This window comes from Schistocerca americana, chromosome 4 (genome assembly GCF_021461395.2).
Source record: "Schistocerca americana isolate TAMUIC-IGC-003095 chromosome 4, iqSchAmer2.1, whole genome shotgun sequence".
Taxonomy (NCBI): domain Eukaryota; kingdom Metazoa; phylum Arthropoda; class Insecta; order Orthoptera; family Acrididae; genus Schistocerca; species Schistocerca americana.
In genome coordinates this window covers 170,894,045-170,919,178 of record NC_060122.1, presented here as the reverse complement: position 1 = coordinate 170,919,178, position 25,134 = coordinate 170,894,045, and the positions used below count along the sequence as shown (strand labels likewise).

The 25,134-nt window shown below is 36.5% G+C and overlaps 1 protein-coding gene across 2 annotated transcripts in view; it reads right to left on the bottom strand.

Moving 5' to 3' along the window:
* LOC124612501 (C-1-tetrahydrofolate synthase, cytoplasmic) overlaps nt 1-25,134 on the bottom strand; it is a 163,410-nt gene that overhangs the window by 37,070 nt on the left and 101,206 nt on the right. For both annotated transcript variants that reach the window (XM_047140742.1, XM_047140743.1), the window contains exons 8-17: nt 23,965-24,190; nt 23,687-23,860; nt 23,461-23,597; nt 18,812-19,026; nt 17,105-17,222; nt 16,731-16,948; nt 16,157-16,367; nt 15,929-16,077; nt 10,675-10,778; nt 1,183-1,341 (exon numbers count right to left, since the gene is read on the bottom strand). In XM_047140742.1, the coding sequence (XP_046996698.1) occupies nt 1,183-1,341; nt 10,675-10,778; nt 15,929-16,077; nt 16,157-16,367; nt 16,731-16,948; nt 17,105-17,222; nt 18,812-19,026; nt 23,461-23,597; nt 23,687-23,860; nt 23,965-24,190 (1,711 nt within the window). The remainder of the gene's footprint in view (nt 1-1,182; nt 1,342-10,674; nt 10,779-15,928; nt 16,078-16,156; nt 16,368-16,730; nt 16,949-17,104; nt 17,223-18,811; nt 19,027-23,460; nt 23,598-23,686; nt 23,861-23,964; nt 24,191-25,134) is intronic.

The window sequence follows — 25,134 nt, the reverse complement described above, 5'->3', positions numbered from 1 at the left end:
ACAGTTCAGAGTCTTTCCTTCTCATCTCATCAGTAAGTCTCTCCTGGCCCAGGGTTCTGGGCAACTTTTCCATAACTCTACTCATTTACTAAAACCTCACCAGCCCTTTCTTTCGTCTCTCTTTTTTGCTCTACCAGTCTTCTGCCAGAATAAGGAGCCACTGCCTTCAAAGGTTTACAGATTTCCATGCCTTTCATAATGTATTTTCTCCTGCTACTACTTGGTGAGTAAACTTTTATGTATGCATACTATATTTTCAAACATTGGTAGTTTTCAATGTTGTATGTCTGGCAGTGTTGAATGTTAACTGCAATGACATTTTTTGCACTGGCTCCCATATCATTACCAGTATTCTGATTGGTTTACCTATACTACAAAATAATGTTTAATTTCATGTTAGCAAACCCTTTCTGCTGAATGGAGCCAGTGAGATTACTAGAAAAAAATTGAATTTTAGCAGTGGACAACCACATTGCTTCAGCAATAAGTCAATAAGCAACAATAAATGCATGACTGACTGCTGATGTTTTGTGTTTTATATTAGAAAACACTAATGTGATTTATTTGATAAAAATTGTTTATATGTTTAACCTATATTTTTGCAATTCACTACAAAAGTGTGAAATGAAATCAGTAATTTTTCTACCTCTGACAAATGACTTTACTTCTTGTTTCTTTATCTTGACTTCTGATGCCATTCCTGTAATTATTGACTTTTACTATACTATGCTCAGTGGGAGTAGGTGCCCGATAGAAAAATTTTAAAACTGATCCCTTTTAAATGAACCATATTGCAAGGCACAATATTTCTATCAGCTATATTCACAACCTATTGTGATTTGAAATTTGAAACATGTTACCAATATATGACTCGGCTGAAAAGCACTGTGAGACTAAATGTCAGGCAAAAAACTGAATATCAGTCAGAGATAACAGAAATGGAGAATGAAATTCAATTAATAGATTATGCTGTGCCCCCTTCCCTCCAAGTATTAAACTCATAAAGTAAAATGTTCAGTCACATTCTGTATGTGTCAATATTATCATAGTAATGTGAAGGAAAGAGAAATTAAATATTTGTTAAAGTTCAAAATGTATGTCATGACAATTTAATATTTTTCAGCTCTGTAACATTATTTTACAGTTTCATTTATAGATAGAAAACAAAACATTATTAAATACCTGAAACTGGAAGGCTGGTCACAAGCTTCAACAACAGCATCAGCCAAATCCAGTGCTCCCAGACCACCAAGGGCCCAGTGGTTACACACTACAGCTCTGAAAGCTCCGCTTGCCAAACTAGCTTCCTTCAGCAGTTGGAGTTCAGCATCAGAATCCGTTCTGTAGAATACAGTTATTGTTAGTGAAAAGTTAGGTTTTCCCGGTGGTTGAAACATAAATCATCAATTCAATCACATGGCTACCAATACTAAGAAAATTCCCTGCTACAATCTCCACTTTACAACATTTGTCTTTACTTATAAATAATGGAAATGTCACTCTGCATAAAATACCAATTAGTGCAATGTAAATAAATATATAGTCAACTAATGCAATACCAGAAATTTCATATCAACACCATTTAAAAAATTTCTCAACATAAATAACTATGATGTTTCAATCAAGTCCATGTCTTTCATAATTTTCAGGTTACTGTTGGTTTTTTTCAAATTCATGTTTCTTTTCTTCCTTTCACATAACATGTGGTTTCTCTGTGCTAAATATTGTCACTAAGTAAGTAAAATGTTTTCAGACAGAAAGCTAGTCCAATACATGCTCTTAAACGTAAGTGTAAGAACAGACCAAAAGGCACCACACATCACTTTCCTGCTGCCAGTTTAATGTTTTAGGAAGCTGGAAGTAGGTAGGTAGCAGTACAAAATGGATGGAGAAGATTGTAAAAACTACTACATCATCTAGATATGGGGTGCATTCTTTGCTGCAGATTGTGTCACCATTCTAGGAGACTGGTAGGTGCAAAAACAACTCTAGGATTCATCTACAAACTTCAGTGTACAATACGAAGTACAGGAAACTGCATGCTTCAGAATTCAATCTCTGATTGATGCCAAAGAACCAAAATGCTATTATGTCTTGACCACTCATGGCAGCAGGCCACTGGTGATGGACCTGGGGATGCCACTACACATTCAAAATGAAGCAGGTGCCCATCATGTGAAAGCATTCCTCTTCTCTAGTATCATTAGGATTGGAAAGGGCATATCTGTAAATTAAGTCTCACAATTGTGTTCTGTGGCAAAGATGGTGTTCTCTCTTAAGTATATTTCCTACCATTACTATTTCTTGTCAAATAACTTATGTTTGTTATTTTTTTTATCCATTTTCACATAACACTTAGAATTTTGTGTCTTATTTAAAATTCATTTCATGTCCTCTGCAAATTGCAATCTCATTCCTGAAAGGAAACATAAGCTTCAAGCACTGTTGGTATCAGTATCACCTGCAGCAATTTTATCACATGGAAAAGAAGCCATAGTAACCTACCTAAAAGGCTGAAAGGAATTATTTCTTCCATTTGCTATCAAGAACTTCAATTTTGCAGAATGAAATAACTGAAACACAATGAAATCTTTTCACTAAAGTCATGACATTGTTTTGCATACAATGATTATGCACTGTTGACACCCTAAATATTTTGAGTTTGACTTTCAACAGATCCTCAACATTTAGGAAACACCTAGAAATAACAGAACAGAAGCTAAAACTGAGAAGTAGTATATATCTCCCATCCAGTAAGTCTTCCATGACCCATGGTTCTGGGTGACTTTTCTGAACTCTACTCCTTCCCCTAAGCCTCTCCAGCCCATTTCTTTCGCCCCCTTCCTCCACCTTCAGTCCTTCTGGCAGGAGGAGGAGCAAATGGCTCCCAAAGCTTGCATTTATGACTTATCCTAATTTGTCAAGTTAGTCATAATTCTGGAAAAAAATTATAAAAATTTACTTATGGCTTTGTGTTAAAGTGTTGGTGCACATTTCCTCCTGTACGGGCCTCGCAGGTCCATGCGGTTAGAAGCAGTTTTCACACAACCAGATGTCTGTCTGCGCAGCATCTGTTATGTCATTTTCCATTTTTGATTCACACTGTTATTCTTTCAGTGTTCAACAGTCCTCCTTGTGAAAAGCACATGTTTATTTTGGTGCAGTATTTTATAACAGCTGTCTGTTCTACAAACTGAAAATGTTACAGAGAAGAGGACTATTAGATGAGGAGATAAGGGAATTGTTGGAGAGATGATAATGAGTTAGATGTCACTGAAAACTCATAATTACACAAAGATGAGGCTCATGAAGAATTCCTTCACAAAGATGAAGAAAACAATTTAGTGCAAATTCTGTCAAGCGTGACTTAACCTTTTCTTGTAATGGGAATGAAATATTCCTCAAGCTGGAATTTCTGGTAGGTGGGGCAAGAAGGGTGTACTGAAAGAAGACCAGAAACCTACATGTTATTCGATTAGAAACTGTGATAATGAAGAATCTTGTTTTGTGTTGTTGTTTCATTGACAAAGTGTGTATGTGGACCAACAAGGACAGTCAAATCGTTTAAGAGGATTGGGTGGATATAGATATGCATGAATTCAAAAAGTTTCTTGGTGTTCTGATCCTGGTTGGTGTTTACAAGTCAAGAAATGAAGAAATCAGTCAACTTTGGAGTGTTGAGAATGGCCAACCACTGTTCAATGAAATTGCACCTCACAACCACTTCCATGCTATTCTGAGGGTGTTGCGTTTTGACAATGCAGCAGCCTGAAGTGAATACAGGTCAAGTGACAAATTGGAACCAATCAGAGAAGATTCTGAGATGTGGAAATTACCCTTTGGGATGCCTACATTCCAGAATGGTGCATGGTCATGGATGAACAGTTGGTCACATTTTGAAGTTACTGTCCATTTCGACAATACATCCCATCAATACCTGGTAGATATGGAACAAAGTTCTGAGCAATTTGTAACAGTGCAAAAAGCTACTGCTGGAAGATGAAAGTGTATTTGAGAAAGAAGGAAGAAACCAGAGCTATGTGACTTGGAGAGAATGTTGCAAAAACCTTGGTGGTTGAACTTGAAAAGTCTGGACATAATATCATGTGTGTTAATGTTTTTACATCTCTTGATTTATCTCATTATTTGTTGTCAGAAGCTAGATAGTACTATCCGAAAAAACAAAGGTGAACTGCTAGCCAATTTTATTACACCATAAGACACATGAAGTAAACATTATTTGATTTTCAATCAGATGTGATGACAGCCTCTTAAATTCCTAAGAGAAACAAATTTGTTACCATCCTTAGCTTTCTTCAAGGCCAACCAATGGTGTCATTGTCGCAAGTAAAGGAGCCTGAAGTTATAATGAAATACAGTGCCACAAAGAGTGGCGTTGATACCGTGGACCAGAAGACACAATGCCACAGTGTGAAGAGAAAACAAAGGCACTGGCCATTGGTGTTTTTTTTCAATATGATCAATTTAAGTGTAATGAATGCATACATAATTTGGATGATGCTGGCTACCAATAAAAATGAGTCATCGGACTTTCATCATCAATCTGGGAAAGCAACAGCAGGAGTAAAGAAGTCAGTGAATTCATTATTAGCACCAGTTCAAGGAAGGGCACTGAAACCACCAGCTAAGAAAAGGAGATGTGCATACTGTGTACAGAAGAAAGATAGAATAAGTCAAATTACATGTTACACGTGCACCACACTTTTATGCATGGAACACTCTGCTATTGTCTGTAGACTACGCAAACATTTGTAGTAAGAATAAAAGCCACCAGTAAAAGTATAAAAATTACACACACATACTGATTCATATCATTTTATCTTATCTCATATCAACATATTTGTATGTACCTGTAAAATATAAATCTATAAGCCACACACTAAATAAATTATGCATCTGCTTCTTCTGTCTTCCCAAAATTTATGTTCATTGTTCCCTTGGTCGAGCTGTTGAAATGGGGCTACCTTCCCATCCTTATCTGAAATTTCTTCCTCATGTCAACATTCTCCGAAGAGATCAATTTAGCTTGAATTTTTCACTTTATGGACTTTATACTGTTATGTTTCTACCCAGTTACAGTAGTAAACTGCCCTTTAAGAATTTAGTACTAATGAGTTCACTATCTCAGATTAAATTTCACATTAATGTGTTACCCGATTTATATTAGCAACTAAGGGGAGTAAGCCATTTGTTAATAAACCATTTTTGAAATTTTGTGATGTGAACTGTGCAGTCATGTCGTACCAAATATTCTTGAAAATTTACTTCTCCCCTATTTCTGAAAAGCTATGATGTTTATTCATTATGATTATTTAAAATGATAGCTCTACTTGAGAGCAAACCAAAATACTGTCAACAATATCTTATTCAAACTGATTTGTTTATAATTACCTAAGATCTAATTTAAAATGTTGTACTCAAAAGTTCATTGAAATTTTATATGACACTAAGTAACAAATTGAGTATCAGAACAGGTAGGACAATATGTGACTAATTTTTTATATAAGTAACTAAAATCATCTAATGACTTGCAATTGTTATTTTGTAAATCACACATTTAACAATGTGTTTCATTGTTTAGTTTTATGTAAAAGGAAGTGACTATAAGCCATTAAGTCAGTCTGCATTATTGTCTTTCAGAAGCTGTTTGTGTGAGAGTGTTTCGGAGGCTGTCAGATGGCCAAATGTTTATTCCACCAATGTACATGATAATCAGTCACAATATAGGACAAGAAAAGTGTTAGACTGAGTTTTATTTGAAAATTAGTACAACAGCAACACCAAATTCTGGGACTTCCTGAAGCAACAACCCCTGAGGATATCAAAATTGAGTACCCCATCATATGGAGCAGCTAAGTTATTATGTGAACTTTCATTAACTGTGACTGAAATTTTCTAGTTTTCATTCATCTTCGTACTTGTGAATGGTGGAGGACCAAACTATTAAGTTGCTCCAAAGGTATGATTGAGAATTCACTATTACCACTGTCCAACTATAGACAGAACTAGAGAAAGTGCTTATTTTTTCTCACTCAGCATCAGTGCTAATTGAAATGCTTCCCTCCTCTCACACATTTAAGGGTGGCATTTTACTGTCTATCTCTCCTTTCTTATGGGTTGTAGTTCAGGATTTTCTTAGGTTTCTTTAATCTCTCCTACTCATATGTTATTTCCACCTGCTGCCATTGTTGAAAAATTCAATTTGTTTCTTTTCCTGTTTAGTGTTCCACAGATTGCTTGAAATTTATGCAGTTTTTCCATCTATATCATTACCATAATAGCAAATAGAGTCACAGCTCAGATAGTTAAAATGTGACATGTAACACCTTTTCAGTTATTTAGTTCCTAGGCCATTCTTTCATCTTTTGTAATGAAATTTTTAGACTGTTAGTGTACATATTTGGTTTAGACAATGTATTGCTAGCTAAAGATAATCTTCACTTCCTCATATTATTAATTTGTTACCTGCAAGTAGCTATGCACTTAAATTAAATGGACGCTTTAATCTAATTCCTTGCTAACACTCTGATTTTCAGTTTTTATGAACATTGTTCACATAATATTTGTTAAAAGTGGGTCATAGAAAACATCACTCTCTCAGAGCTTGAGCGGATTTTATTCCCCCTCTCCTTTTCTCTGGTGCATTTATTGCTATTTTTGTTTCACTTTATAAGCTTTTGACTGTTCTTATGAAGTGTGATGAGCGGCCACTGTCACTATTATTGTCCGTAATTTATTTTGATCAAAGTCTTTCTCAAAATTTATTACAGCAATGTGCATTTTAAAGTAAAATTCTCTTTGTCTTTCTCTGCATTTTTTATTGCAATAATATTGTCACTACATATACTCCCTTTTCTAAATCCACTTGGATCATTTTGATGTAGTGTGATAGTAACAACTGTTAATCAACTGTTGAAGTTTTTTGACTAGATTTTGTGCACAACACTCAACAGCCTATTATTCTTTTTAGATAGAAAGTTAGCTTCCATCGTGTTCCTTAAGCTTGGGATCTCATACTAAATCAGCAGAACTTGATGAGGTCTAGAAATCCAAGGTGAAAGGAAGTGCCTGCACATTTTTTTCACTGTACATTTATTCCACCTATTTCTGCAGCTTTCCTATTTATTTTTTATCTTTCCTTTTTTGTTTCTTTGTAGCTTATCATTTATTATGATATCAACATTTACAGGTTTTCTCCTTCATCAAAACTCAGCATCACAATTTTTGCACCCAAACCCTTGATAATTTCTAACCCATTTATCATCTTTAACTATTTTCACTTTACCTATATATTTTTCCAGTTGGTTTGTATGTCTCCTTATCTGAAATACCAATAATTGTTTTCTGTGTACATCATGTTCAATGTTGCGGACAAATTTGTCCAAAGATTTCTCATGAGCCTGTCATACAAGCCTCCTAGCATTGTTTTAGCTTTTCTTTATGCTGCTTCCTGCCATTCGTACATTCTTCTGCAATAGCTCTTCACATACTTTTTGCTTCTCCTTCATAGCTGTTCCCAAATATTCACTTGATACCCTTAATTTTCTTTTGTTCCAAGCTCTTTTTTTCTTTTCTCCATTGTTTATTTAGCTGTATTTACTATATTGGTTCTCTTTATTCTCTTCACAAATATTGTTCATTGTTAGTTGTAATAGATGTCGAGTTAATCTGTTCTGGTACAGTGGTTTTACATCATCATCTTGGAGAAGGTGTATCTTTCATACTACCCAACCATGATATTATTGCACTTGGCCTACTGTGGCCATTATCAGAAACAGGCTGTGCCATTACAGTAAACAAGTACAGTGATGACAAAGGAAAACACATCACATTGGTTATGCTTTCAGGACAGTTGTGTATATAATATCAAGTGGCTCAGCATGTTCCCGTGAAACACCATAAAAACTCTCGATAAGCTGACCAAAGTGCCCTCACTGCCAGGTGCAATAATATTGTCCTCAACTAATACTTCCTGAGCTACTGATGACCTGTTTATTTTTTTGCTTTTCTATCTGCCTAGTAACATAACAGTAAACACTAGTAGACAGTGGTTGAAGCACATGGCACATCATCTATAAGCATATGCATCTTGAACAATGTTCTGAACATTAATCTTTTTATGACAAAATGATTTTAAATGGCCTTTGTTGTGTTGCACTCTATATCTATTTATGAATATTTTATTTCCAGGAAAAAGTCTTAGGTTGGTTTTAGCTTACTGCATGTTGAGAAGTGTCCTGAATTGTTGTCCATTTGATTTTAATCAAAAGTTCCCAGCACTCCTAGTACTTGCAGAGATCCAACGTGAGCATAGGTTACTTTTCTAATTGCACTTCCTTGTCAGTGAGCTGCAAATTTTTGTAATCGCACCTGGCATATCGATATACCATTCAATAAAATTAGCATATGTCTGGTAAGTGCCAGGTCATCCAGAAAAACACCTGTGGCATATTTTAGGGCTGCCACAGTTTCACTTCTCAACCAGTTACTATTTACAGCAAGCTCTCCATGGTATCTATTGATGATGACCCAGTGGTATGTGGTTTCCTGCTGGACTGTGATTTGAACTTTGCTGCTACCTTCCATCAACACTTGGCTAGTCCATGGACTTTCCCATCTGCCTAAAGTACTGTTTTTGCCCACCACTCAATTGACCATTGTGCTTTCAGTGAACAAACTAACAGCATGATACACAGAGTGTCTGATTCATATTTGAGGGATTCCTAGAAAAAACTGCAAACAGTGTTCTCCTGAACTAAAGTGAGAGTCATTCAACAAACTTCCAGAATACTGTATTAACCAACTGGTTCCACCCCCTGATGTCTCTTGTTTTGTGTATTTCCAGAAGAGTCAGTAACTACTACTCCTATGATTACTCTGTACATAATTTCTGTTTCTGTTTGTTGAAAATATAGACTTACAATGGAAATATTTCTTTTTCTCATTTTATTGTTTAACTTGCCAATCTTTACATACTCTATTATTGCAACATTTCTTCCCAGATTCTAAATATTGAACAATAATGATTTAAGAATTATAATCCAATGCAGTTTGAGAAGACTAATAATGCCCACACTTATTGTGAGAAGAACAAACAAAAAAATGTTACTCATTACTTAAGTTGTCAGTATCTCAGAGCTTCTTAAATAATAGAACCCAGTATGTTGTCCTCAACAGCGAGTTTTCATCAGAGACAAGGGTACCTTCAGGAGTGCCCCAGGGGAGAGTGATAGGACTGCTGTTGTTCTCTATATACATAAATTATTTGGTGGTCAGGGTAGGCAGCAGTCTGCAATTGTTTGCTGATGATAGTGTGATATCTGGTAAGGTGTCAAAGTTGAATGACTGTAAGAAGATACGGGATGACTTAGGCAAAATTTCCAGTTGGTGTAATGAATGGCAGCTTGCCCTAAATGTGGAAAAATGTAAGTGCGGATGAGTAGGAAGAACAAACCTTTAATGTTCAGATACAGTGTTACTAGTGTCCAGCTTGACACAGTCAAGTCATTTAAATATCTTGGTGTAACATTGCAAAGCGGTATGAGGTGGAATGAGCATGTGAAAACTGTGGTAGGAAAGGCAAATGGTCAACTTTGGTTTATTGGGAGAATTTTAGGAAATTGGGAGAATTTTAGGAAAGAGTAGTTCACCTGTAAAGGAGACTGCATATAGGACACTGGTGCGACCTGCTCTTGAGTACTACTTGAGTGTTTGGGATCTGTACTCGGTCAGATTAAAGAAAGACATCGAAGCAATTCAGAGGAGAGCTGCTAGATTTGTCACCAGTAGGTTCAAACAAAACTTAAGTGTTACAGAGATGCTTCAGGAACTCAAATGGGAATCCCTGGAGGGAAGGCAGTGTTCTTTTTGGGAAACACTACTGAGAGAATTTAGAGAACCAACATTTGAAGTTGACTGCTGAACTATTCTGATGCTGCCAACAAACATCGTACATAAGGACCATGAAGATAAGATACAAGAAATTAGGGCTCATATGGAAGCGTACAGTCATTTTTCGCTAGCTATACTTGTGAGAGGAACAGGAGAAGAAATGACAAGTAGTAGTACAGGTTACCCTCTGCATGCACCTTATGGTGACTTGAGAAGTATAGCTGTAGATGTAGAGTTCAATGTGTGTCCAGAAAAGTTTTTGATAATTTGCTCAGTACCATTAAATTCTCACAGATAGCAAAGTAAATTTTAAATCTAGTCTAAAATCTTTTTTTTCTGGACAATCCTTATACTCCACAGTTTAATATTTGAAAACAGTTAGAACAGTACAAAAATATGCTTACTTTGTTGTTACATCTTTGTTTCACAAGTAATGAGTAGTAATGAAGACTAGTATGCTCATTTTTTAAAAAATTTAAGGCGCATTAGTATTTATTGTTCTATAAATAACCTATACATATTCACACACACATAAAAATTGTGCTTACATGGCCTGTAAATTGACTTGTTTCACATAATTTCAATAGAAATCTTTCAAAGAATCAATGAAAAAATACATTTAGCATATATGTAGGATTTATGTTTATGCGTAATGCAGACATGACTGGGAAAGCAAATCTGAAGTAGTACAGAGACATACATTCTACACCTACATTTAAAAAAATCATAATAATAATTTCTATAAAACACAAAAATACTCACGCAAAAGTGTTTACTGCAACAACAACTGGGACACCATGTTTACGACCGTTACTAATGTGTTTCTGCAGATTTGGCAGACCTTTTCTCAGCAAGTCAAGATTTTCCTGAAATGTAGTGATTAACTTATAATACCACTTTCTTCAAAAATACTACAAGATCTGTATTAAAACATTGTAAGCATTGATTTCTCACTTTCACTTCAGCTACAGCTGTTTTGGTGGGACATTACATTGTGGTGCACGTTGCTTTTCAAAATTTTATAGGCTTGAAAATCTTCACATTTTCTAAACTGACTTTGAAAACATAGTCCACGACTATTTCTGCAAACTTGTTTATGAAAAGTGAAGTAAATAATGTGCATACCATTTTTAAAAGTAGATGGGAGAGATCATGCAGTTAGTGAAATCCTGTACAATCTAGTCCTACTTCTACATGCTCAGTTTTGACTTAAAATAATACACATGCTTTATCAAAGGCCTGTACTCGTACAAATAGTATAGAGAACTCTGTTTTTCCCCACAGGATAAAAAGTGGTTGTTGCACCCTACTAAAATTCAAGAGATTTACACATGAAAGAATTTAAATGTCATCACAGCATGCTACTTTATTCAATCTATAACATCCACTATGAAATTACTTAATAAAGGCTATTTAAAAGCAAATTGTATCTGGATGAACTATTTTATCATAGTTTGGAATAGCTTTATTTTCTGCATATACAGGATGTATCAAAAAATAAGCAATTTTCAATTACTGGTATTGGACACCATCTGGTGAAGTGCAGTTTGGGAAGATTATGTTTGTAAGAAAATGTTTACAAAATAAAAAGTACATGACCACTATGACATATCAGTGCTCTCAACGCTCTGGAGCCATGCCAATTGTGAGCAGCTGAAGCACCTTAGGACAAGCCCGCCCAGCTAACTGTGCGGTCTAACACACTGCTTACTGAGCGGGAAGGCATGCTGCTCCCCAGCATGAATCCTTCCAGTGGATTAGTGTCAGGTCCACTGTGACAGACAGCCTATGGATGGTTTTTAAGGCAGTTTTCCATCTGCCTCAGTGAATGTGGGCTGGTTTTCCTTATTCTGCCTGAGTTACACTATGTCAGCAATTGCTGCACAAACACTGCCTCCACGTACGCGTATACCATAATTACTCTACCGTGCAAACATTTGGGATTGCAGTCATCTGGTATGAGATGTTCCCAGGGGAGGGAGGGGGGGGGGGGCTTGTCCACTGGGGGCCAAACCGCACAATAACCCTGGGTTTGGTGTGGGGCAGCAGTGGGGTGGGTGGACTGCTATAGCCTATTGTGGGGTTGTGAACCACTGAGAACTAAGGCAGGATGAAGCCTCTCCATCATTTCTATGTCCCCAGTTCAATACGCACAATACACACACAGTACCTTAGAACAAAGAAATGCATGTCTTTGTCTGCTAGATAAAGTTAAGGAGTTCAAGACATGATGGTGATGGGTGTTTCTGAACTGTGGTTGCATCAAATATGAGTACAGGTCAGGTCTGAACTACCTCATTTCCAACACAGCCAATGTCAGCCACCAATTGGTGGCCATTACCAAATAGTAACCATTACCAAATGCTTTGTGTAGTTCATTGCTAATTGTTTCCCTTTCTTCATTTGAAATGAGTGAAGGGACTTACCCGTCTTGGAGTTCAGTTATGACCCTCACGACACCTGAAGGGATTAGTGAAGCCTGTGACCATGTAACAGTACTATTCTCACAGAAATGCAGAGCATGTGTGCATGCTGGCTGCCCTGTGAGAGGGAGATGCATAAAACCTATCAACAAATTTTGACCAAACAAAAGTTTTTGCCTAATGTATGAAGAAAGAGTTTTTTTTCCCCTTGCTTCGTTTTTTTGTTTTACTTATCCATGAAGTACCTTGTCAATTCTATCTGTAGTGTTGCCAAATATGTGCCACATGGCTATGAATGCCCACAAAAGTTTGAAATCAATATTCTGCATATTTTGTAATCAAATAATTGTGTGCAAAAAGAAAAATAACATCAACAAACATGTTAAATCAGAGAAGCACTCTCCTTCACCAGCGGAAAAAAGATGCTACTTCTGAATAGAAAAGAATCATTTTTTTAAAGATCAAATAAAGACAGAAGAAGGAAACAAGCAAAGATCAAAAATATGCAAAAGAAAACAAGCTAAAAAGCTCCCCAATTGCCACATTTTTTTGATAGTCAGTTTTGAAGCTTGAAAGCTAACTTCACAATCTTTTAAATTTGTATCCTTAAATCATTTCCAAAACAAAACAAAAAATAGGTTTCAATTTCGCCAAAAATAGATGTGAATCTTTCCAACAATAGATGCTACATTTCCAGGTCATCATTATTAAAGGAGGTGTTTGGATGAACAGATGAATTGTGCTCACTCTCTCTCTCTCTGTCTGTCTGTCTCTCCAACAAACTTTATCAAATGAAAATGAACATCATCTGTTCCAATACCTTTTTTGAAGGAAATATATATTTATACACAGAGATGTAAAACAAGAGCACCGAAAAATCCAGCCAATGACAACAAAGTGATGTACTGTCCATGAAACCTACAACTGGAAGTATGGATTTACTTGTAGCACAGAAACTAGAATGAATAATAAATTCTATTCTGAAGAGCAATTCACTAAAAAAACGTATAATAAAGTTCTACAACATTTCCCAACAAGGCTTTTGAAATCACTTGCAATAAAAGCTCTCCATATTTTTCTTTATTTAGTTAGTTACTGCTATTCCATCAAGATCTGCCCTCCTGAGTCTCTACTGCAGATTTTTTAACACACAAGGGCATTCCATCACAATCCATTTCTGTACAAATGTTGTACGTACATAAATAAAAATCTTCAACATAACATAATGTGTGTGATAAAATGAAACGAAACTGGTATAAATCCACTATCAATTAAAGAAAAGAAACTAAATTTTAGCTGTGTACTACAATTTATTTATATGGTACACACATTAAAGGTTTCACGGGTTTATTAGATATATTTCAGTCTTGTCAGTCTTTTGAGAGGCATTCAAAATTATAATTTATGTCTCCATATAAATATATATCACATATAATATTATATAATATAATTAAGTGAACTGATTCTATAACAGTGTTTGACTTCATATGGATACATTTTAACCCTTTGTTGCCTGACGGTACTTAAAAGTACCAGTAAGTTTTGACTAATTATTTTCTCGTGGTGCAGTTTCGTGATCTGAGAGCCTGTCGGTACGTAACAGTAACTCTGCTCTACTGTTTCATAGATGTTATTGTGCAATACATAGACCTCTCTGGCGGTCAGAGCTTGAAATTGTTTTTCGCGCACTGCTGTGAAAACAGAAGATTGTATGTGCTTGTTTCCATGGTGTTGCCTGAATTTATGCGCAATTTATTGAAACTTCCGTTGAGTTTTCCATTGTACGTACTTACCTTCTTTGTTTTTTTATAATAGTTTGAAGCATTACGTTACAAGTGAATGAGATAAAGTGGAAAATATAAAGCGGACTTATTAGTGCAGTCAGGTTGTGCGAACACTTTATTGTAGCAACAATGCGTTACCTCTCACTAGTTGTTCTGTCCACTTTTTCTCACACAGAAATCGGTAAATACATTTGCCTGTGGAACAATTAGAACAAACAGGAAAGGTTTGCCAGGGAATTTACCTAAAGAAAAATGTCTAAATCAAATCACAGAGAGTCATCTTTAGACCTAACAGTATTTCAATGGAAGGAAAATAAAGTAGTATATTTTGCGTCAAACTTCCATGGCACTGAACAGAGCGTAGTGACAAGAAAACAGAAAGATGGAACTAGTATGACTATACCATGTCCAGTTATTGTATGTGATTACAATAAAAACATGGGTGGTGTGGATCATGCAGACAGATTACATTCAACTTATGGTCTTGACAAGCGATCAAAGAAATGGTGGCACCGTCTCTTCTGGGGAGCAATAGAAATTGCTTTTGTCAATCCTTACGTCATTTTCAGTTATCTACATGGGGCACTGCCACTGCTGGAATTCAGGTGTGCTGTGGCACTAGGGCTAATGAATGAACAGCAAGTGCCAAATCTCAAAAAGAGAAACTCTGGTAAAGATTAAATAACTCTCCCAAAGAGAAGGAAGGATAACTTTTCTGTACCGAAGGATGTACGTCTTGGCAACCGAGGAAACCATTTTGTAGTGTTCAGTTGTAAAAGAGGACGATGCGAAATGTGTGCGAAAAATAAAATTCAGTCGAGACCACATTCACAATGTAGTACATGTGAAGTGTATTTGTGCTGCAATGAGAAAAAGAACTGTTTCCTACAATTTCATGAGGTATCACTAACACTAAATATGTGATATGTATATACTGTCAAAAATGTATAGCTAAGTTACTATGTATTGTGAAGTTGCTCTAGAATAAATTTATGCGAAATTTAAAAAAAAAAAATTCAGAAATATCATATTTCGGTTAATTAATTTTCTAATGTAAAAATATTTAATATTTATGTGGAATAAGGTACAAGTTATAAAAATTGGAGCATTTTTCTGCGCATGTTGTGATTCTGTACATGTAGTCTGACGGTACTTCTAAGTACCAGGAGAGAAAAAAAGTTGTGAAAAATAAAATAAAATTTTAGAAAAAATCCTACCGTCATTTGAGGCCACAATAGCATAAATTCTGCACAGAAAATGTTAAAAAGTAAATTTTTTCTTATGTCAGGAAACAAAGGGTTAAAATTTGATATCTAAAATTCTTTCTAGCCAAAAATCACTAAAGATTTTAATTGCAACATCCAATGCATCAATATTATTTGTGCCAAATGTACTATTCCTGTGTGGGAGGGTCTAGTAATTTACAGTATTATACTTTTTACTTACTTGATTCAGTATTTATAATCAAAAGAAGGAAGCATCAACTGGCTCACATGTCCAATGTTCCATTAAATTATTATAGAGTTTTTCAATCAAACACGAACTCTGTTTGCTACCAAACTATGGTATGAATGGGGATTCATTCGAGCTAAATACTATTCACACTGACCACCTCTTTTTTTTAAGTGGTAGTAAAAACAGGATGTGACTTGTCATAAACTGAATTTTGACCAGTAGTAAATCATTGGCATGCAAGCTGCACACTTATAATTTTTTGGACTTTTATCATTTTTATTTTCTCCAAACAAGTGCAGAATGTCAATATCTAAAGTAATAGGTAAGAAGGTAATTTACTGCCACAGTACTTACTTCAACATAAACTTTGTCAAGTGGTATTCCAGGAGTTACAGTCGGTCCTCCTCCGTGCATCTTGAGAGCTCTTACTGATGTGACTAGCACAGCTGCATTAGGAACATCTCTGGACGATCTGCATTTTATGTTGAAGAATTTTTCCATACCTGAAGTATTCAGTTGACACATTAATATGACAACAAATTATGATATTTCATAAAAACAATATTTTTGTACTGTCCTTACCAATATCTGACCCAAAGCCTGCTTCAGTAACAACATAGCCATTAGGACCTACAAGCTTGAGAGCTATTTTATCAGCTACTACTGATGAACAGCCATGTGCAATATTAGCAAATGGGCCAGCATGCACTAATACAGGTGTTCCTTCGAGTGTCTGCATAAGTGTTGGATGTATGGCATCTTTCATAAGAATTGTCATCGCACCAGTTGCTCCCTACAATTATATACATCAGACAACTATAAATTACATGGATTCATTATGAGATATATATTCTATTTATACCTGTATTACAATGATGTACACAGTAAGTTTATTACAACTACTGTCTAAGCTATCTTCTTCAGATTCTTACAGTGAAAACATCCGATATTACAATTTGCTGCATCAGTTGTTAAAATAATGATCAAAGTAAATCCCATAAATAGACTAAAAACCTAGAGAGTAACCTTTTTTTTAGTCTTTAAATGCAGTTTGCAAGCAGCAAATAATCAGTTTTCCTCAGCATAATTCCACAAGACTAATTATAAATGTATGTTACAAAACTGAGTACTGAAACACACAAAAAAATTTCAATACCAGATCATCAGCAGTCACTGGATTGCCTTGTTTGTCAAGACCAACAACAATTCTACTTATTCTTTGCTTCATATCCTCCAAATCAGTGGCAAGAGCAAGTATAGCCATTATTTCACTCGCTACAGATATGCAGAAACCTGTTTGCCGAGTGTGCCCCTTTTCTGTTGGTGCTTGCCCTACTGTAATTTTTCTCAGGAATCTGTCATTTGTGTCAATAACTGGAACACAATAAAAACAAGTTATAAGTAATGGAATTGGTAAAATATCTTCTCATAATTTCAAATCAATCTTGAGAGCAATATTAACAGCAAAAAATATATCACCATTTTATACATTATCTTAAGCAATATGTATTTTGCAAAAATATTACAAACCTCTAGTCCATGTTACTGTCTCAGGATCTATATCCAGCCGAACAAATTTCCTTATTTCTTCGGGTGTTAAGGAGTCGGGGTCAGTCTTTGAAATTCCCAGTCTCTGCAGCCTTCTCAGCTGCAATAAATGAATCAGCATATTAATTAATTTATATTTTTTCCTACTAATAATAAATATTAATTACAATTACAGTAACACTCTGTTGGTTTTTCATCTCTTTTGAGATCTACGATACTGCCAGCAGAAATTACTACAGTTCCAGCAGGAAACAAAAAGTTGACGCCAATATCTCGTAATGAATATAGCTGCAGCAAAAGATTATATGTCACTTGGTGAGGATTTTTTTACAATTAATCTGTGTGAAAATAGAACTACTATTCCTAAATGATTGCAGAAATATTTGAGGTGAACAGCTTAGCTGAATCACTCTGTATAATACAATATCTTTAAATACACAGAAGGACCCCAAGATGGTGAAAATGCTGAGCAATTAATTGAATTGGTAACAAATTTCAAATACCTAGGAAGATCCAGCCTGAGTGATTTTACTTGGAACCAAATCTACGGTAGTTGTGAAGAAGTCTAAAGCCAGAGTGAGATGTATTAAAAGAACACTAAGGAAGAGTAGCTCAAAATGGTTGTTCAACATGTTCTTGTATACTGACTGGCCACTTACCAATCTGGACTACTGGAAGAGATAAAGGAACAACATAACAAACAATTGTGCAATTTACCATTGTAAGGAGTTATGACAAAGCTCAACAATATCCAGTGGTACGTACTACAGCAAATAAAACACACAATACATCATATGAAGGATTGGTATTACAATTTCAATGGTGAACATTCCATGACAACTTAAGAAAAATATTACTTTTTCTTTGTTTTAACAACCAAGATGGCAAAATCAGAGAAATCTGATATTAGATAAAAGCATACTAAAAACATTTTTTTGCATGCGCTATCCACATATTAAATACAGGGTGACAATTATTGAACTATTTGCAATAAACTCTCCATAACTTCTGAACAGTTTGCATTAGGACGTTCAAACTGCACGGTTGGCTGTGGGGCATGATGGGGATTAGTATGTGCATGCACGCATTGTTTAGTGACGAAGCCCACTTTCATTTGGATGGGTTCATCAATAAGCAAAATTGGCACATTTGGAGGACTGAGAATCCACATTTTGCGATCGAGAAGTTTCTTTAGCCACAATGGATGACTGTGTGGTGTGCAATGTCCAGTCACAGAATAATCGGTGTGATATTCCTTGATGGTACGCTGACTACCAAATGGTACGTGAAGGTTTTGGAAGATTATTTCATCCCCATTATCCAAAGTGACCATAATTTTGACAAAACGTGGTTCATGCAAGATGCGTATCGAACATGTCATAAGCTAAATCCAAATATCTGCAGTGACATTTACATGTTGAATAAAGTGTGTGCACATTGTAGCTTGTAACAAATTTACAATTTTTTTTATTTTTTTTTTTTTTATTTTAGTTCAATAATTGTCACCCTGGAAGATGGGTATGGAATTTATGTAGATTTTGCCACACAAAATCTAAACATGGTGTAAATATAGATAATGGTGTCAGGGGCTGCAGAGTATGTTGTATAAAAATTTATACTGGAAAAAAAAAACAGACACTTAGAAAGTAAGCTTTTTTTCTATGTGTATGCTGATTACTATAATTGTACCTGAATTTCTGAAAATGCACGTGATCCTTTAACTCGTGGAACCAGCCGAATGTACAAAGAGTCATCCTTCTGCGTTGCTTCATGAAACATTCTTGCATCCAATTGAGCTGCCAAAAGATTATTAGCTGCAGTGACAGCATGAATGTCACCTGTCAGATGGAGATTAAATTCTTCCATGGGAATAACTTGAGAATATCCACCACCTGCAGCACCACCTGAATAATATTTGAAAACTTAAGTCAGTGTGCTCCATGACACAAACCACACAGTAGTGTGATAAAAACATATTCCACAGAAGCCTTTTATCTATAATAGACGAGTTATTGGTAAGTTCACGGTAATAAAAACTTATTACTGAATAAGTATCATTACAACCATAGGCCCCCACAGAAATTTATTGAAGTGGAGGCAAGTTTATAATGTTGCCAATTTGTAAATGAGTCATTCACTGAGTTTGAGAATGTGTCACACTCCAAGAATAAAATCTGACAGGATATAAAGGGTGAGTCAGGAGGAAAGGTATCTGTTTTGACCGGTGGTAGCATTACTGATTCTGAACAAAAAACTTGATGTAGACATATGCCTTATTCCGAATAGTTTCTGAGATAGAACACTTTTAATGTACATTTCTATTTATTTTCTCTATTATTCATTGTCAATGTTTACAATGTACCACAGTAATATAGAGGAAGTTGAGACGAACATTTTGATACAGGACGGTTGTGGTCTATCAAAGTCAGAAAGCTATCTCAAACTGGCCTACAAAAAGTACCTAAGCTACAGCGTATGCACATTGTTCAAGATTTTCAACATTCTTGCAATCTCTCTGTGCAAACTGTTAGTCCTAGACAAAAAATAAATAGGACCTGTTTTTGTAGCAAATTTAATTTAGTTTAATTGTGTACTGACACATGTTTTCATTGGAGTGTGCAATTTTTGAGTTATTAATGAAAAACGTATGAAAGTGATATTAAACCATTCACAATAGGGCATATGTCCCTATGAAGTTTTTTTGTTCAGAATCACTAATATTATCGCGTCTCAAAGCATGTACGTTTCCTCCTGACTCACCCTGTATATACAAATTTCATTTTATCTCAAATCATTCATAATTATTCACTCAGTATATTTTTTGAAAGATAGATTACTTTTAACAAAAGAAAGGAAAACCTACTTCATTAGCATATGCAGAGTAGAGCTTTTTATATTATTACTATGAATATAGTACAACATTTTTCATTTAATGGTCTGGTATTACATGTGTTATTAAATCCAGTATATCCAGTGAGCAGAGAAATACAGCTTGAAAATATTCACTAAAGATATTTCCAATCATGTAACAGTGATGTTAGGTTCACACAGAACATTGGAAATTTGGAACAGAAGAGTAAAATTACCTGTCTGATTGAGGAAACTTTTCCAGATATCAACAAGAAGAACCATCGAAAATAACACTGATTAATAATCCTCTAAGTGGGGAAACATTAAATAATTTTTTTTTTAAATTTATTCAACTTTGATGGCCCCTATAATACTGCTTGATATACCAAACTACTCATCTGATGATGTTCAGGAATTTATTGTGTTATTTTCATGTTATCTGTTTTTCTAATGTTGATTGGCATAATCAGAGTTAAACAGAATGTGGTCTGAGAGCTAATTTTTGAAGGTTATTTGATAAAGTGTAACCCATAGCTGGATTTGAACCTTTCAAAAGAACCAAAAAATGGTTCAAATGGCTCTGAGCACTATGGGACTTAACATCTGTGGTCATCAGTTCCCTAGAATTTAGAACTGCTTAAACCTAACCAACCTAAGGACATCACACACATCCATGCCCAAGGCAGGATTCGAACCTGCGACCGTAGCGGTCACGGGGTTCCAGACTGAAGCACCTAGAACTGCACGGCCACACCGGGTGGCCCAAAAGAACCCTCAAATTACGTGACAGAACTGACTCTCAGAAACGTAGGACTGAGCAAGGTGGTCCTTGTCTCCCAGTTTGACATATTATTGAGCAGCCATGCCAAATAGACTGAAGAATTCGTAACTCTATAGCTGCATGTTGCTCTGTGTTGCACTGAATAGTGTATAATAATGGAGAGAAGATCTTTTTCATCTTCAAATTTCAAAATTTTTGCCATTCTCCAAGACAAATGACTGAGGTGTGCACTGAGGAGAGGGTGCTGCTTCTTTGTGGGAATGAGGGATTGATGTCATCCATCACACTGCACCCATGTTTACTTTATTCCTCAAATCGAGGATCGTTTTAATAAAACTCAACAAATGCCTTTTTTTTCGAAAAATTCTGATTTTTAATAAGAGTACCACTCAATGGTTCAATGAAAATATGACAAAACTGAATATTTGCCGTTGTAAAATGTGCTTGAATATAGAAAATTTTCAGGAAACTCGACATATCATTTTTCAAGATTCCACAAAAGTCAACTAATATTTGTTTTATATTGCATGGTTGACACTTAAAACATAAAATTTAAAAGTTAAATTTAATAGCTTTTACACTCTCATGTGTCTACTGTTTGGCAATCACATCACATTCTACAAGATAAAACAATAATTTGCAGGAGAGCTTCTGTAAAGTTTGGAAGGTAGGAGACGAGGTACTGGCAGAAGTAAAGCTGTGAGTACCGGGCGTGAGTCGTGCTTCAGTAGCTCAGATGGTAGAGCACTTGCCCGCGAAAGGCAAAGGTCCCGAGTTCAAGTCTCGGTCGGGCACACAGTTTTAATCTGCCAGGAAGTTTCAATTTGCTAAGTGTTTGTTGGACAATAATATATATTGTCCCACTTAATTACCTTTCATTTTCAGACAGTGTTTTACTACTAGATTAATAGCTGTAGTAGTACGCTCTTGTTAGATCATCATTACTAAGATGTTAGAACACTCAAAATATTCTGAAACAATTCATGAGGTGAAAAGTGCAGGACAATGTAGGAGTCATCAATGTCAAAAAGAGTGCGAACTGCACAATTGAACCAACAAAGCAGAAGCAGAATGTTTGTGTTTCAATGATCTTATTTGTTTTAGAAATAGCCTGCATATGAATAAATGGATGAATATGAATTAGATGGTTTCTTATAGTAGCCTTTTGCTGGCCAATAAATACGCACAAGCTGGAAGTAATTTTAATCAATGTTAGCCATCCCAAATAAGATTTAAATGAGTATATGATGACTTCTGGCTTGTGCTACACTTTTGTGGGCCAAAAAACCACAAAGTTTTTGGATTTTTTCTGTTTTTCATGTAAAACTTGAAAACAATTCTTCTCAGAAAAATTTCAAAAATACCAGAATGAAAGAGCATAAAATTTTGCATAGAATGACCTCTTAAGAGTTAGAATCAGCTCAGCCATATAGTCGCAAACGATTGTCAAAGATTGGGAATTTTTACCAATTTGAAGTAATGTGTTACAAGCCACCAGCAATACTATGAGTAACACAACTTTGTTTCTCTACCAGTTTTGGTCCATAAAACCATCATCACTGGAGGAAAAGCAGAACATCAGTGATTTACACTTACATATCGGTACAAAGCCAGTTAACCAGTAGACAAATCAAGTTGTGTTGGTACAACTGATCATTTGAAATGTATTATTTCAAGTAGTTGATAGCTGTAGACTGTTGTTTCAAGAAAATTATTATACCAATGGAAAAGTGAGTTATGATCCTGTGCCAACACCCCTAACTCAAAAACAGCTAGTCCAAATGAAAAGTGTTATACACAAATGTTGTAGAGCATCGATTGCTGCAGGAAAAGAGCTCCCAAATTTTAAAATTCACTCACCCCTTTTCAAAGATACAAATAAAAAAGTGAAAGTATTTGTAGTGCTAAAGAAGAAACAGGTCAACTAGACTGATGAGTCATGTTACATGCTGATGTTAATGTGTATGTTGGAACTCACTTGAGGTGACACAGCATCCTTGCAACAGAGAACCATTCAAGGCAAGATCGTTCACCTCTGACATCCTGCAGGTGACCTATGTCTTCTGATAAATACACCTCCAATTCATCCCCAAAATGCATCAGCATGGTTTTAGAAACAAACTGCAGATATGAGGGTGCTTGTATGGCCACGTCACCTGGCCTCAATCGTATTGAACATCCTTGAGAAACATCCAGTGAGATTTGTGCACCTAAAATCTAAGTGCAACCAATTTCTTTGAGCTGCGGGTGGTAGTTTTAGTGGTTATGAAACAAAATCGCACCGAAAAATTTTCTGTCTCCCCTGACATGACACATTATGAGAATGAAAGGGGCGAGACAAAGTACATGTGTCTGATTCAATTGCTGACTAGTGCACTGGACAATCATAATTTCTTCTATGGCTTGCCAAATTACATCATTCAGTGTTTCTGTGGAACTTATATCTTTTGATAGAACCTAGCAATAATGCAGCACAGGTAAAACATATTTTGTAAGTAATTTCCTCCCACCATGAATTGCAACTTTCTGATATCTCACAATGAACAAACTCTACCAGCTTCTTAGCTCCAAGTTGCTCAACCCCTCATTTCATTTTACATCTCATCACAACTTTGCTCAAAGTTGTGTTACTACCTATGACTTATCCACAATTATTAAAAATTACACACAGCTACAAGACCAAGAAACATGACAATTTTTTTCAAACCTTTAATTCCAAATGTTGGTCCCTGTGATGGCTGCCGTACACAGGCAAAAGCATTTTTCTTTTTATGGCCAGAAAGAGCTTGGACAAGACCTATTGTCGTCGTACTCTTTCCTTCCCCAAGAGGAGTTGGAGTAATACTGGAAATAGAGTGAAACAGCAAATCTCAAAATGCTTTGTTAGTAATGTTAATCACAGTATGACTTGTCTAAAAATAATCTGTAGTTACCCAGCAACCACAATGTATTTCCCATCTTTCTGATGCTGCAGACGTTTTAAAACATCTAGTGTAATTTTTGCCTTTTTGTGGCCATACTGCTCCACTTCTGATGGGTGCAGACCTATTTCTCTTGCTAGGTCACTAATGTCTTTTGGCTCCTGGGATCTTGCAACCTCTATGTCACTTTCACAAGAATACAGAATATAAGATCAATAATATTGTAAAAATAACTGACTCAGTGAAAAGCATAATGTGTACTATGCCACACTACAATTTGTTTAACTTACCTTGGGACAGGTTTCTTTAATGTAAGAGGCAAAATACTTAGATTCCATTGGACATTTAGAATTTTGTTGGCAGCTTTCTGTGCAGAAAGGACAGTGTTTTTCATTAGCATTGCAACAGTCATTGGCCCGACACCTCCAGGAACTGGAGTTATGTATGAAGCCACTAGCTTAGCTTCCTCAAAAGCTACATCACCAACAAGTCTCTGATTGTTTTTCTTTGTGGGATCTGAATGATACGAGTCCAGTTATTAGGATAACATAAATATAACAATATTAATGCTACTTCTATTTTAGGCATATACACTCCTGGAAATGGAAAAAAGAACACATTGGCACCGGTGTGTCAGACCCACCATACTTGCTCCGGACACTGCGAGAGGGCTGTACAAGCAATGATCACACGCACGGCACAGCGGACACACCAGGAACCGCGGTGTTGGCCGTCGAATGGCGCTAGCTGCGCAGCATTTGTGCACCGCCGCCGTCAGTGTCAGCCAGTTTGCCGTGGCATACGGAGCTCCATCGCAGTCTTTAACACTGGTAGCATGCCGCGACAGCGTGGACGTGAACCGTATGTGCAGTTGACGGACTTTGAGCGAGGGCGTATAGTGGGCATGCGGGAGGCCGGGTGGACGTACCGCCGAATTGCTCAACACGTGGGGCGTGAGGTCTCCACAGTACATCGATGTTGTCGCCAGTGGTCGGCGGAAGGTGCACGTGCCCGTCGACCTGGGACCGGACCGCAGCGACGCACGGATGCACGCCAAGACCGTAGGATCCTACGCAGTGCCGTAGGGGACCGCACCGCCACTTCCCAGCAAATTAGGGACACTGTTGCTCCTGGGGTATCGGCGAGGACCATTCGCAACCGTCTCCATGAAGCTGGGCTACGGTCCCGCACACCGTTAGGCCGTCTTCCGCTCACGCCCCAACATCGTGCAGCCCGCCTCCAGTGGTGTCGCGACAGGCGTGAATGGAGGGACGAATGGAGACGTGTCGTCTTCAGCGATGAGAGTCGCTTCTGCCTTGGTGTCAATGATGGTCGTATGCGTGTTTGGCTCCGTGCAGGTGAGCGCCACAATCAGGACTGCATACGACCGAGGCACACAGGGCCAACACCCGGCATCATGGTGTGGGGAGCGATCTCCTACACTGGCCGTACACCACTGG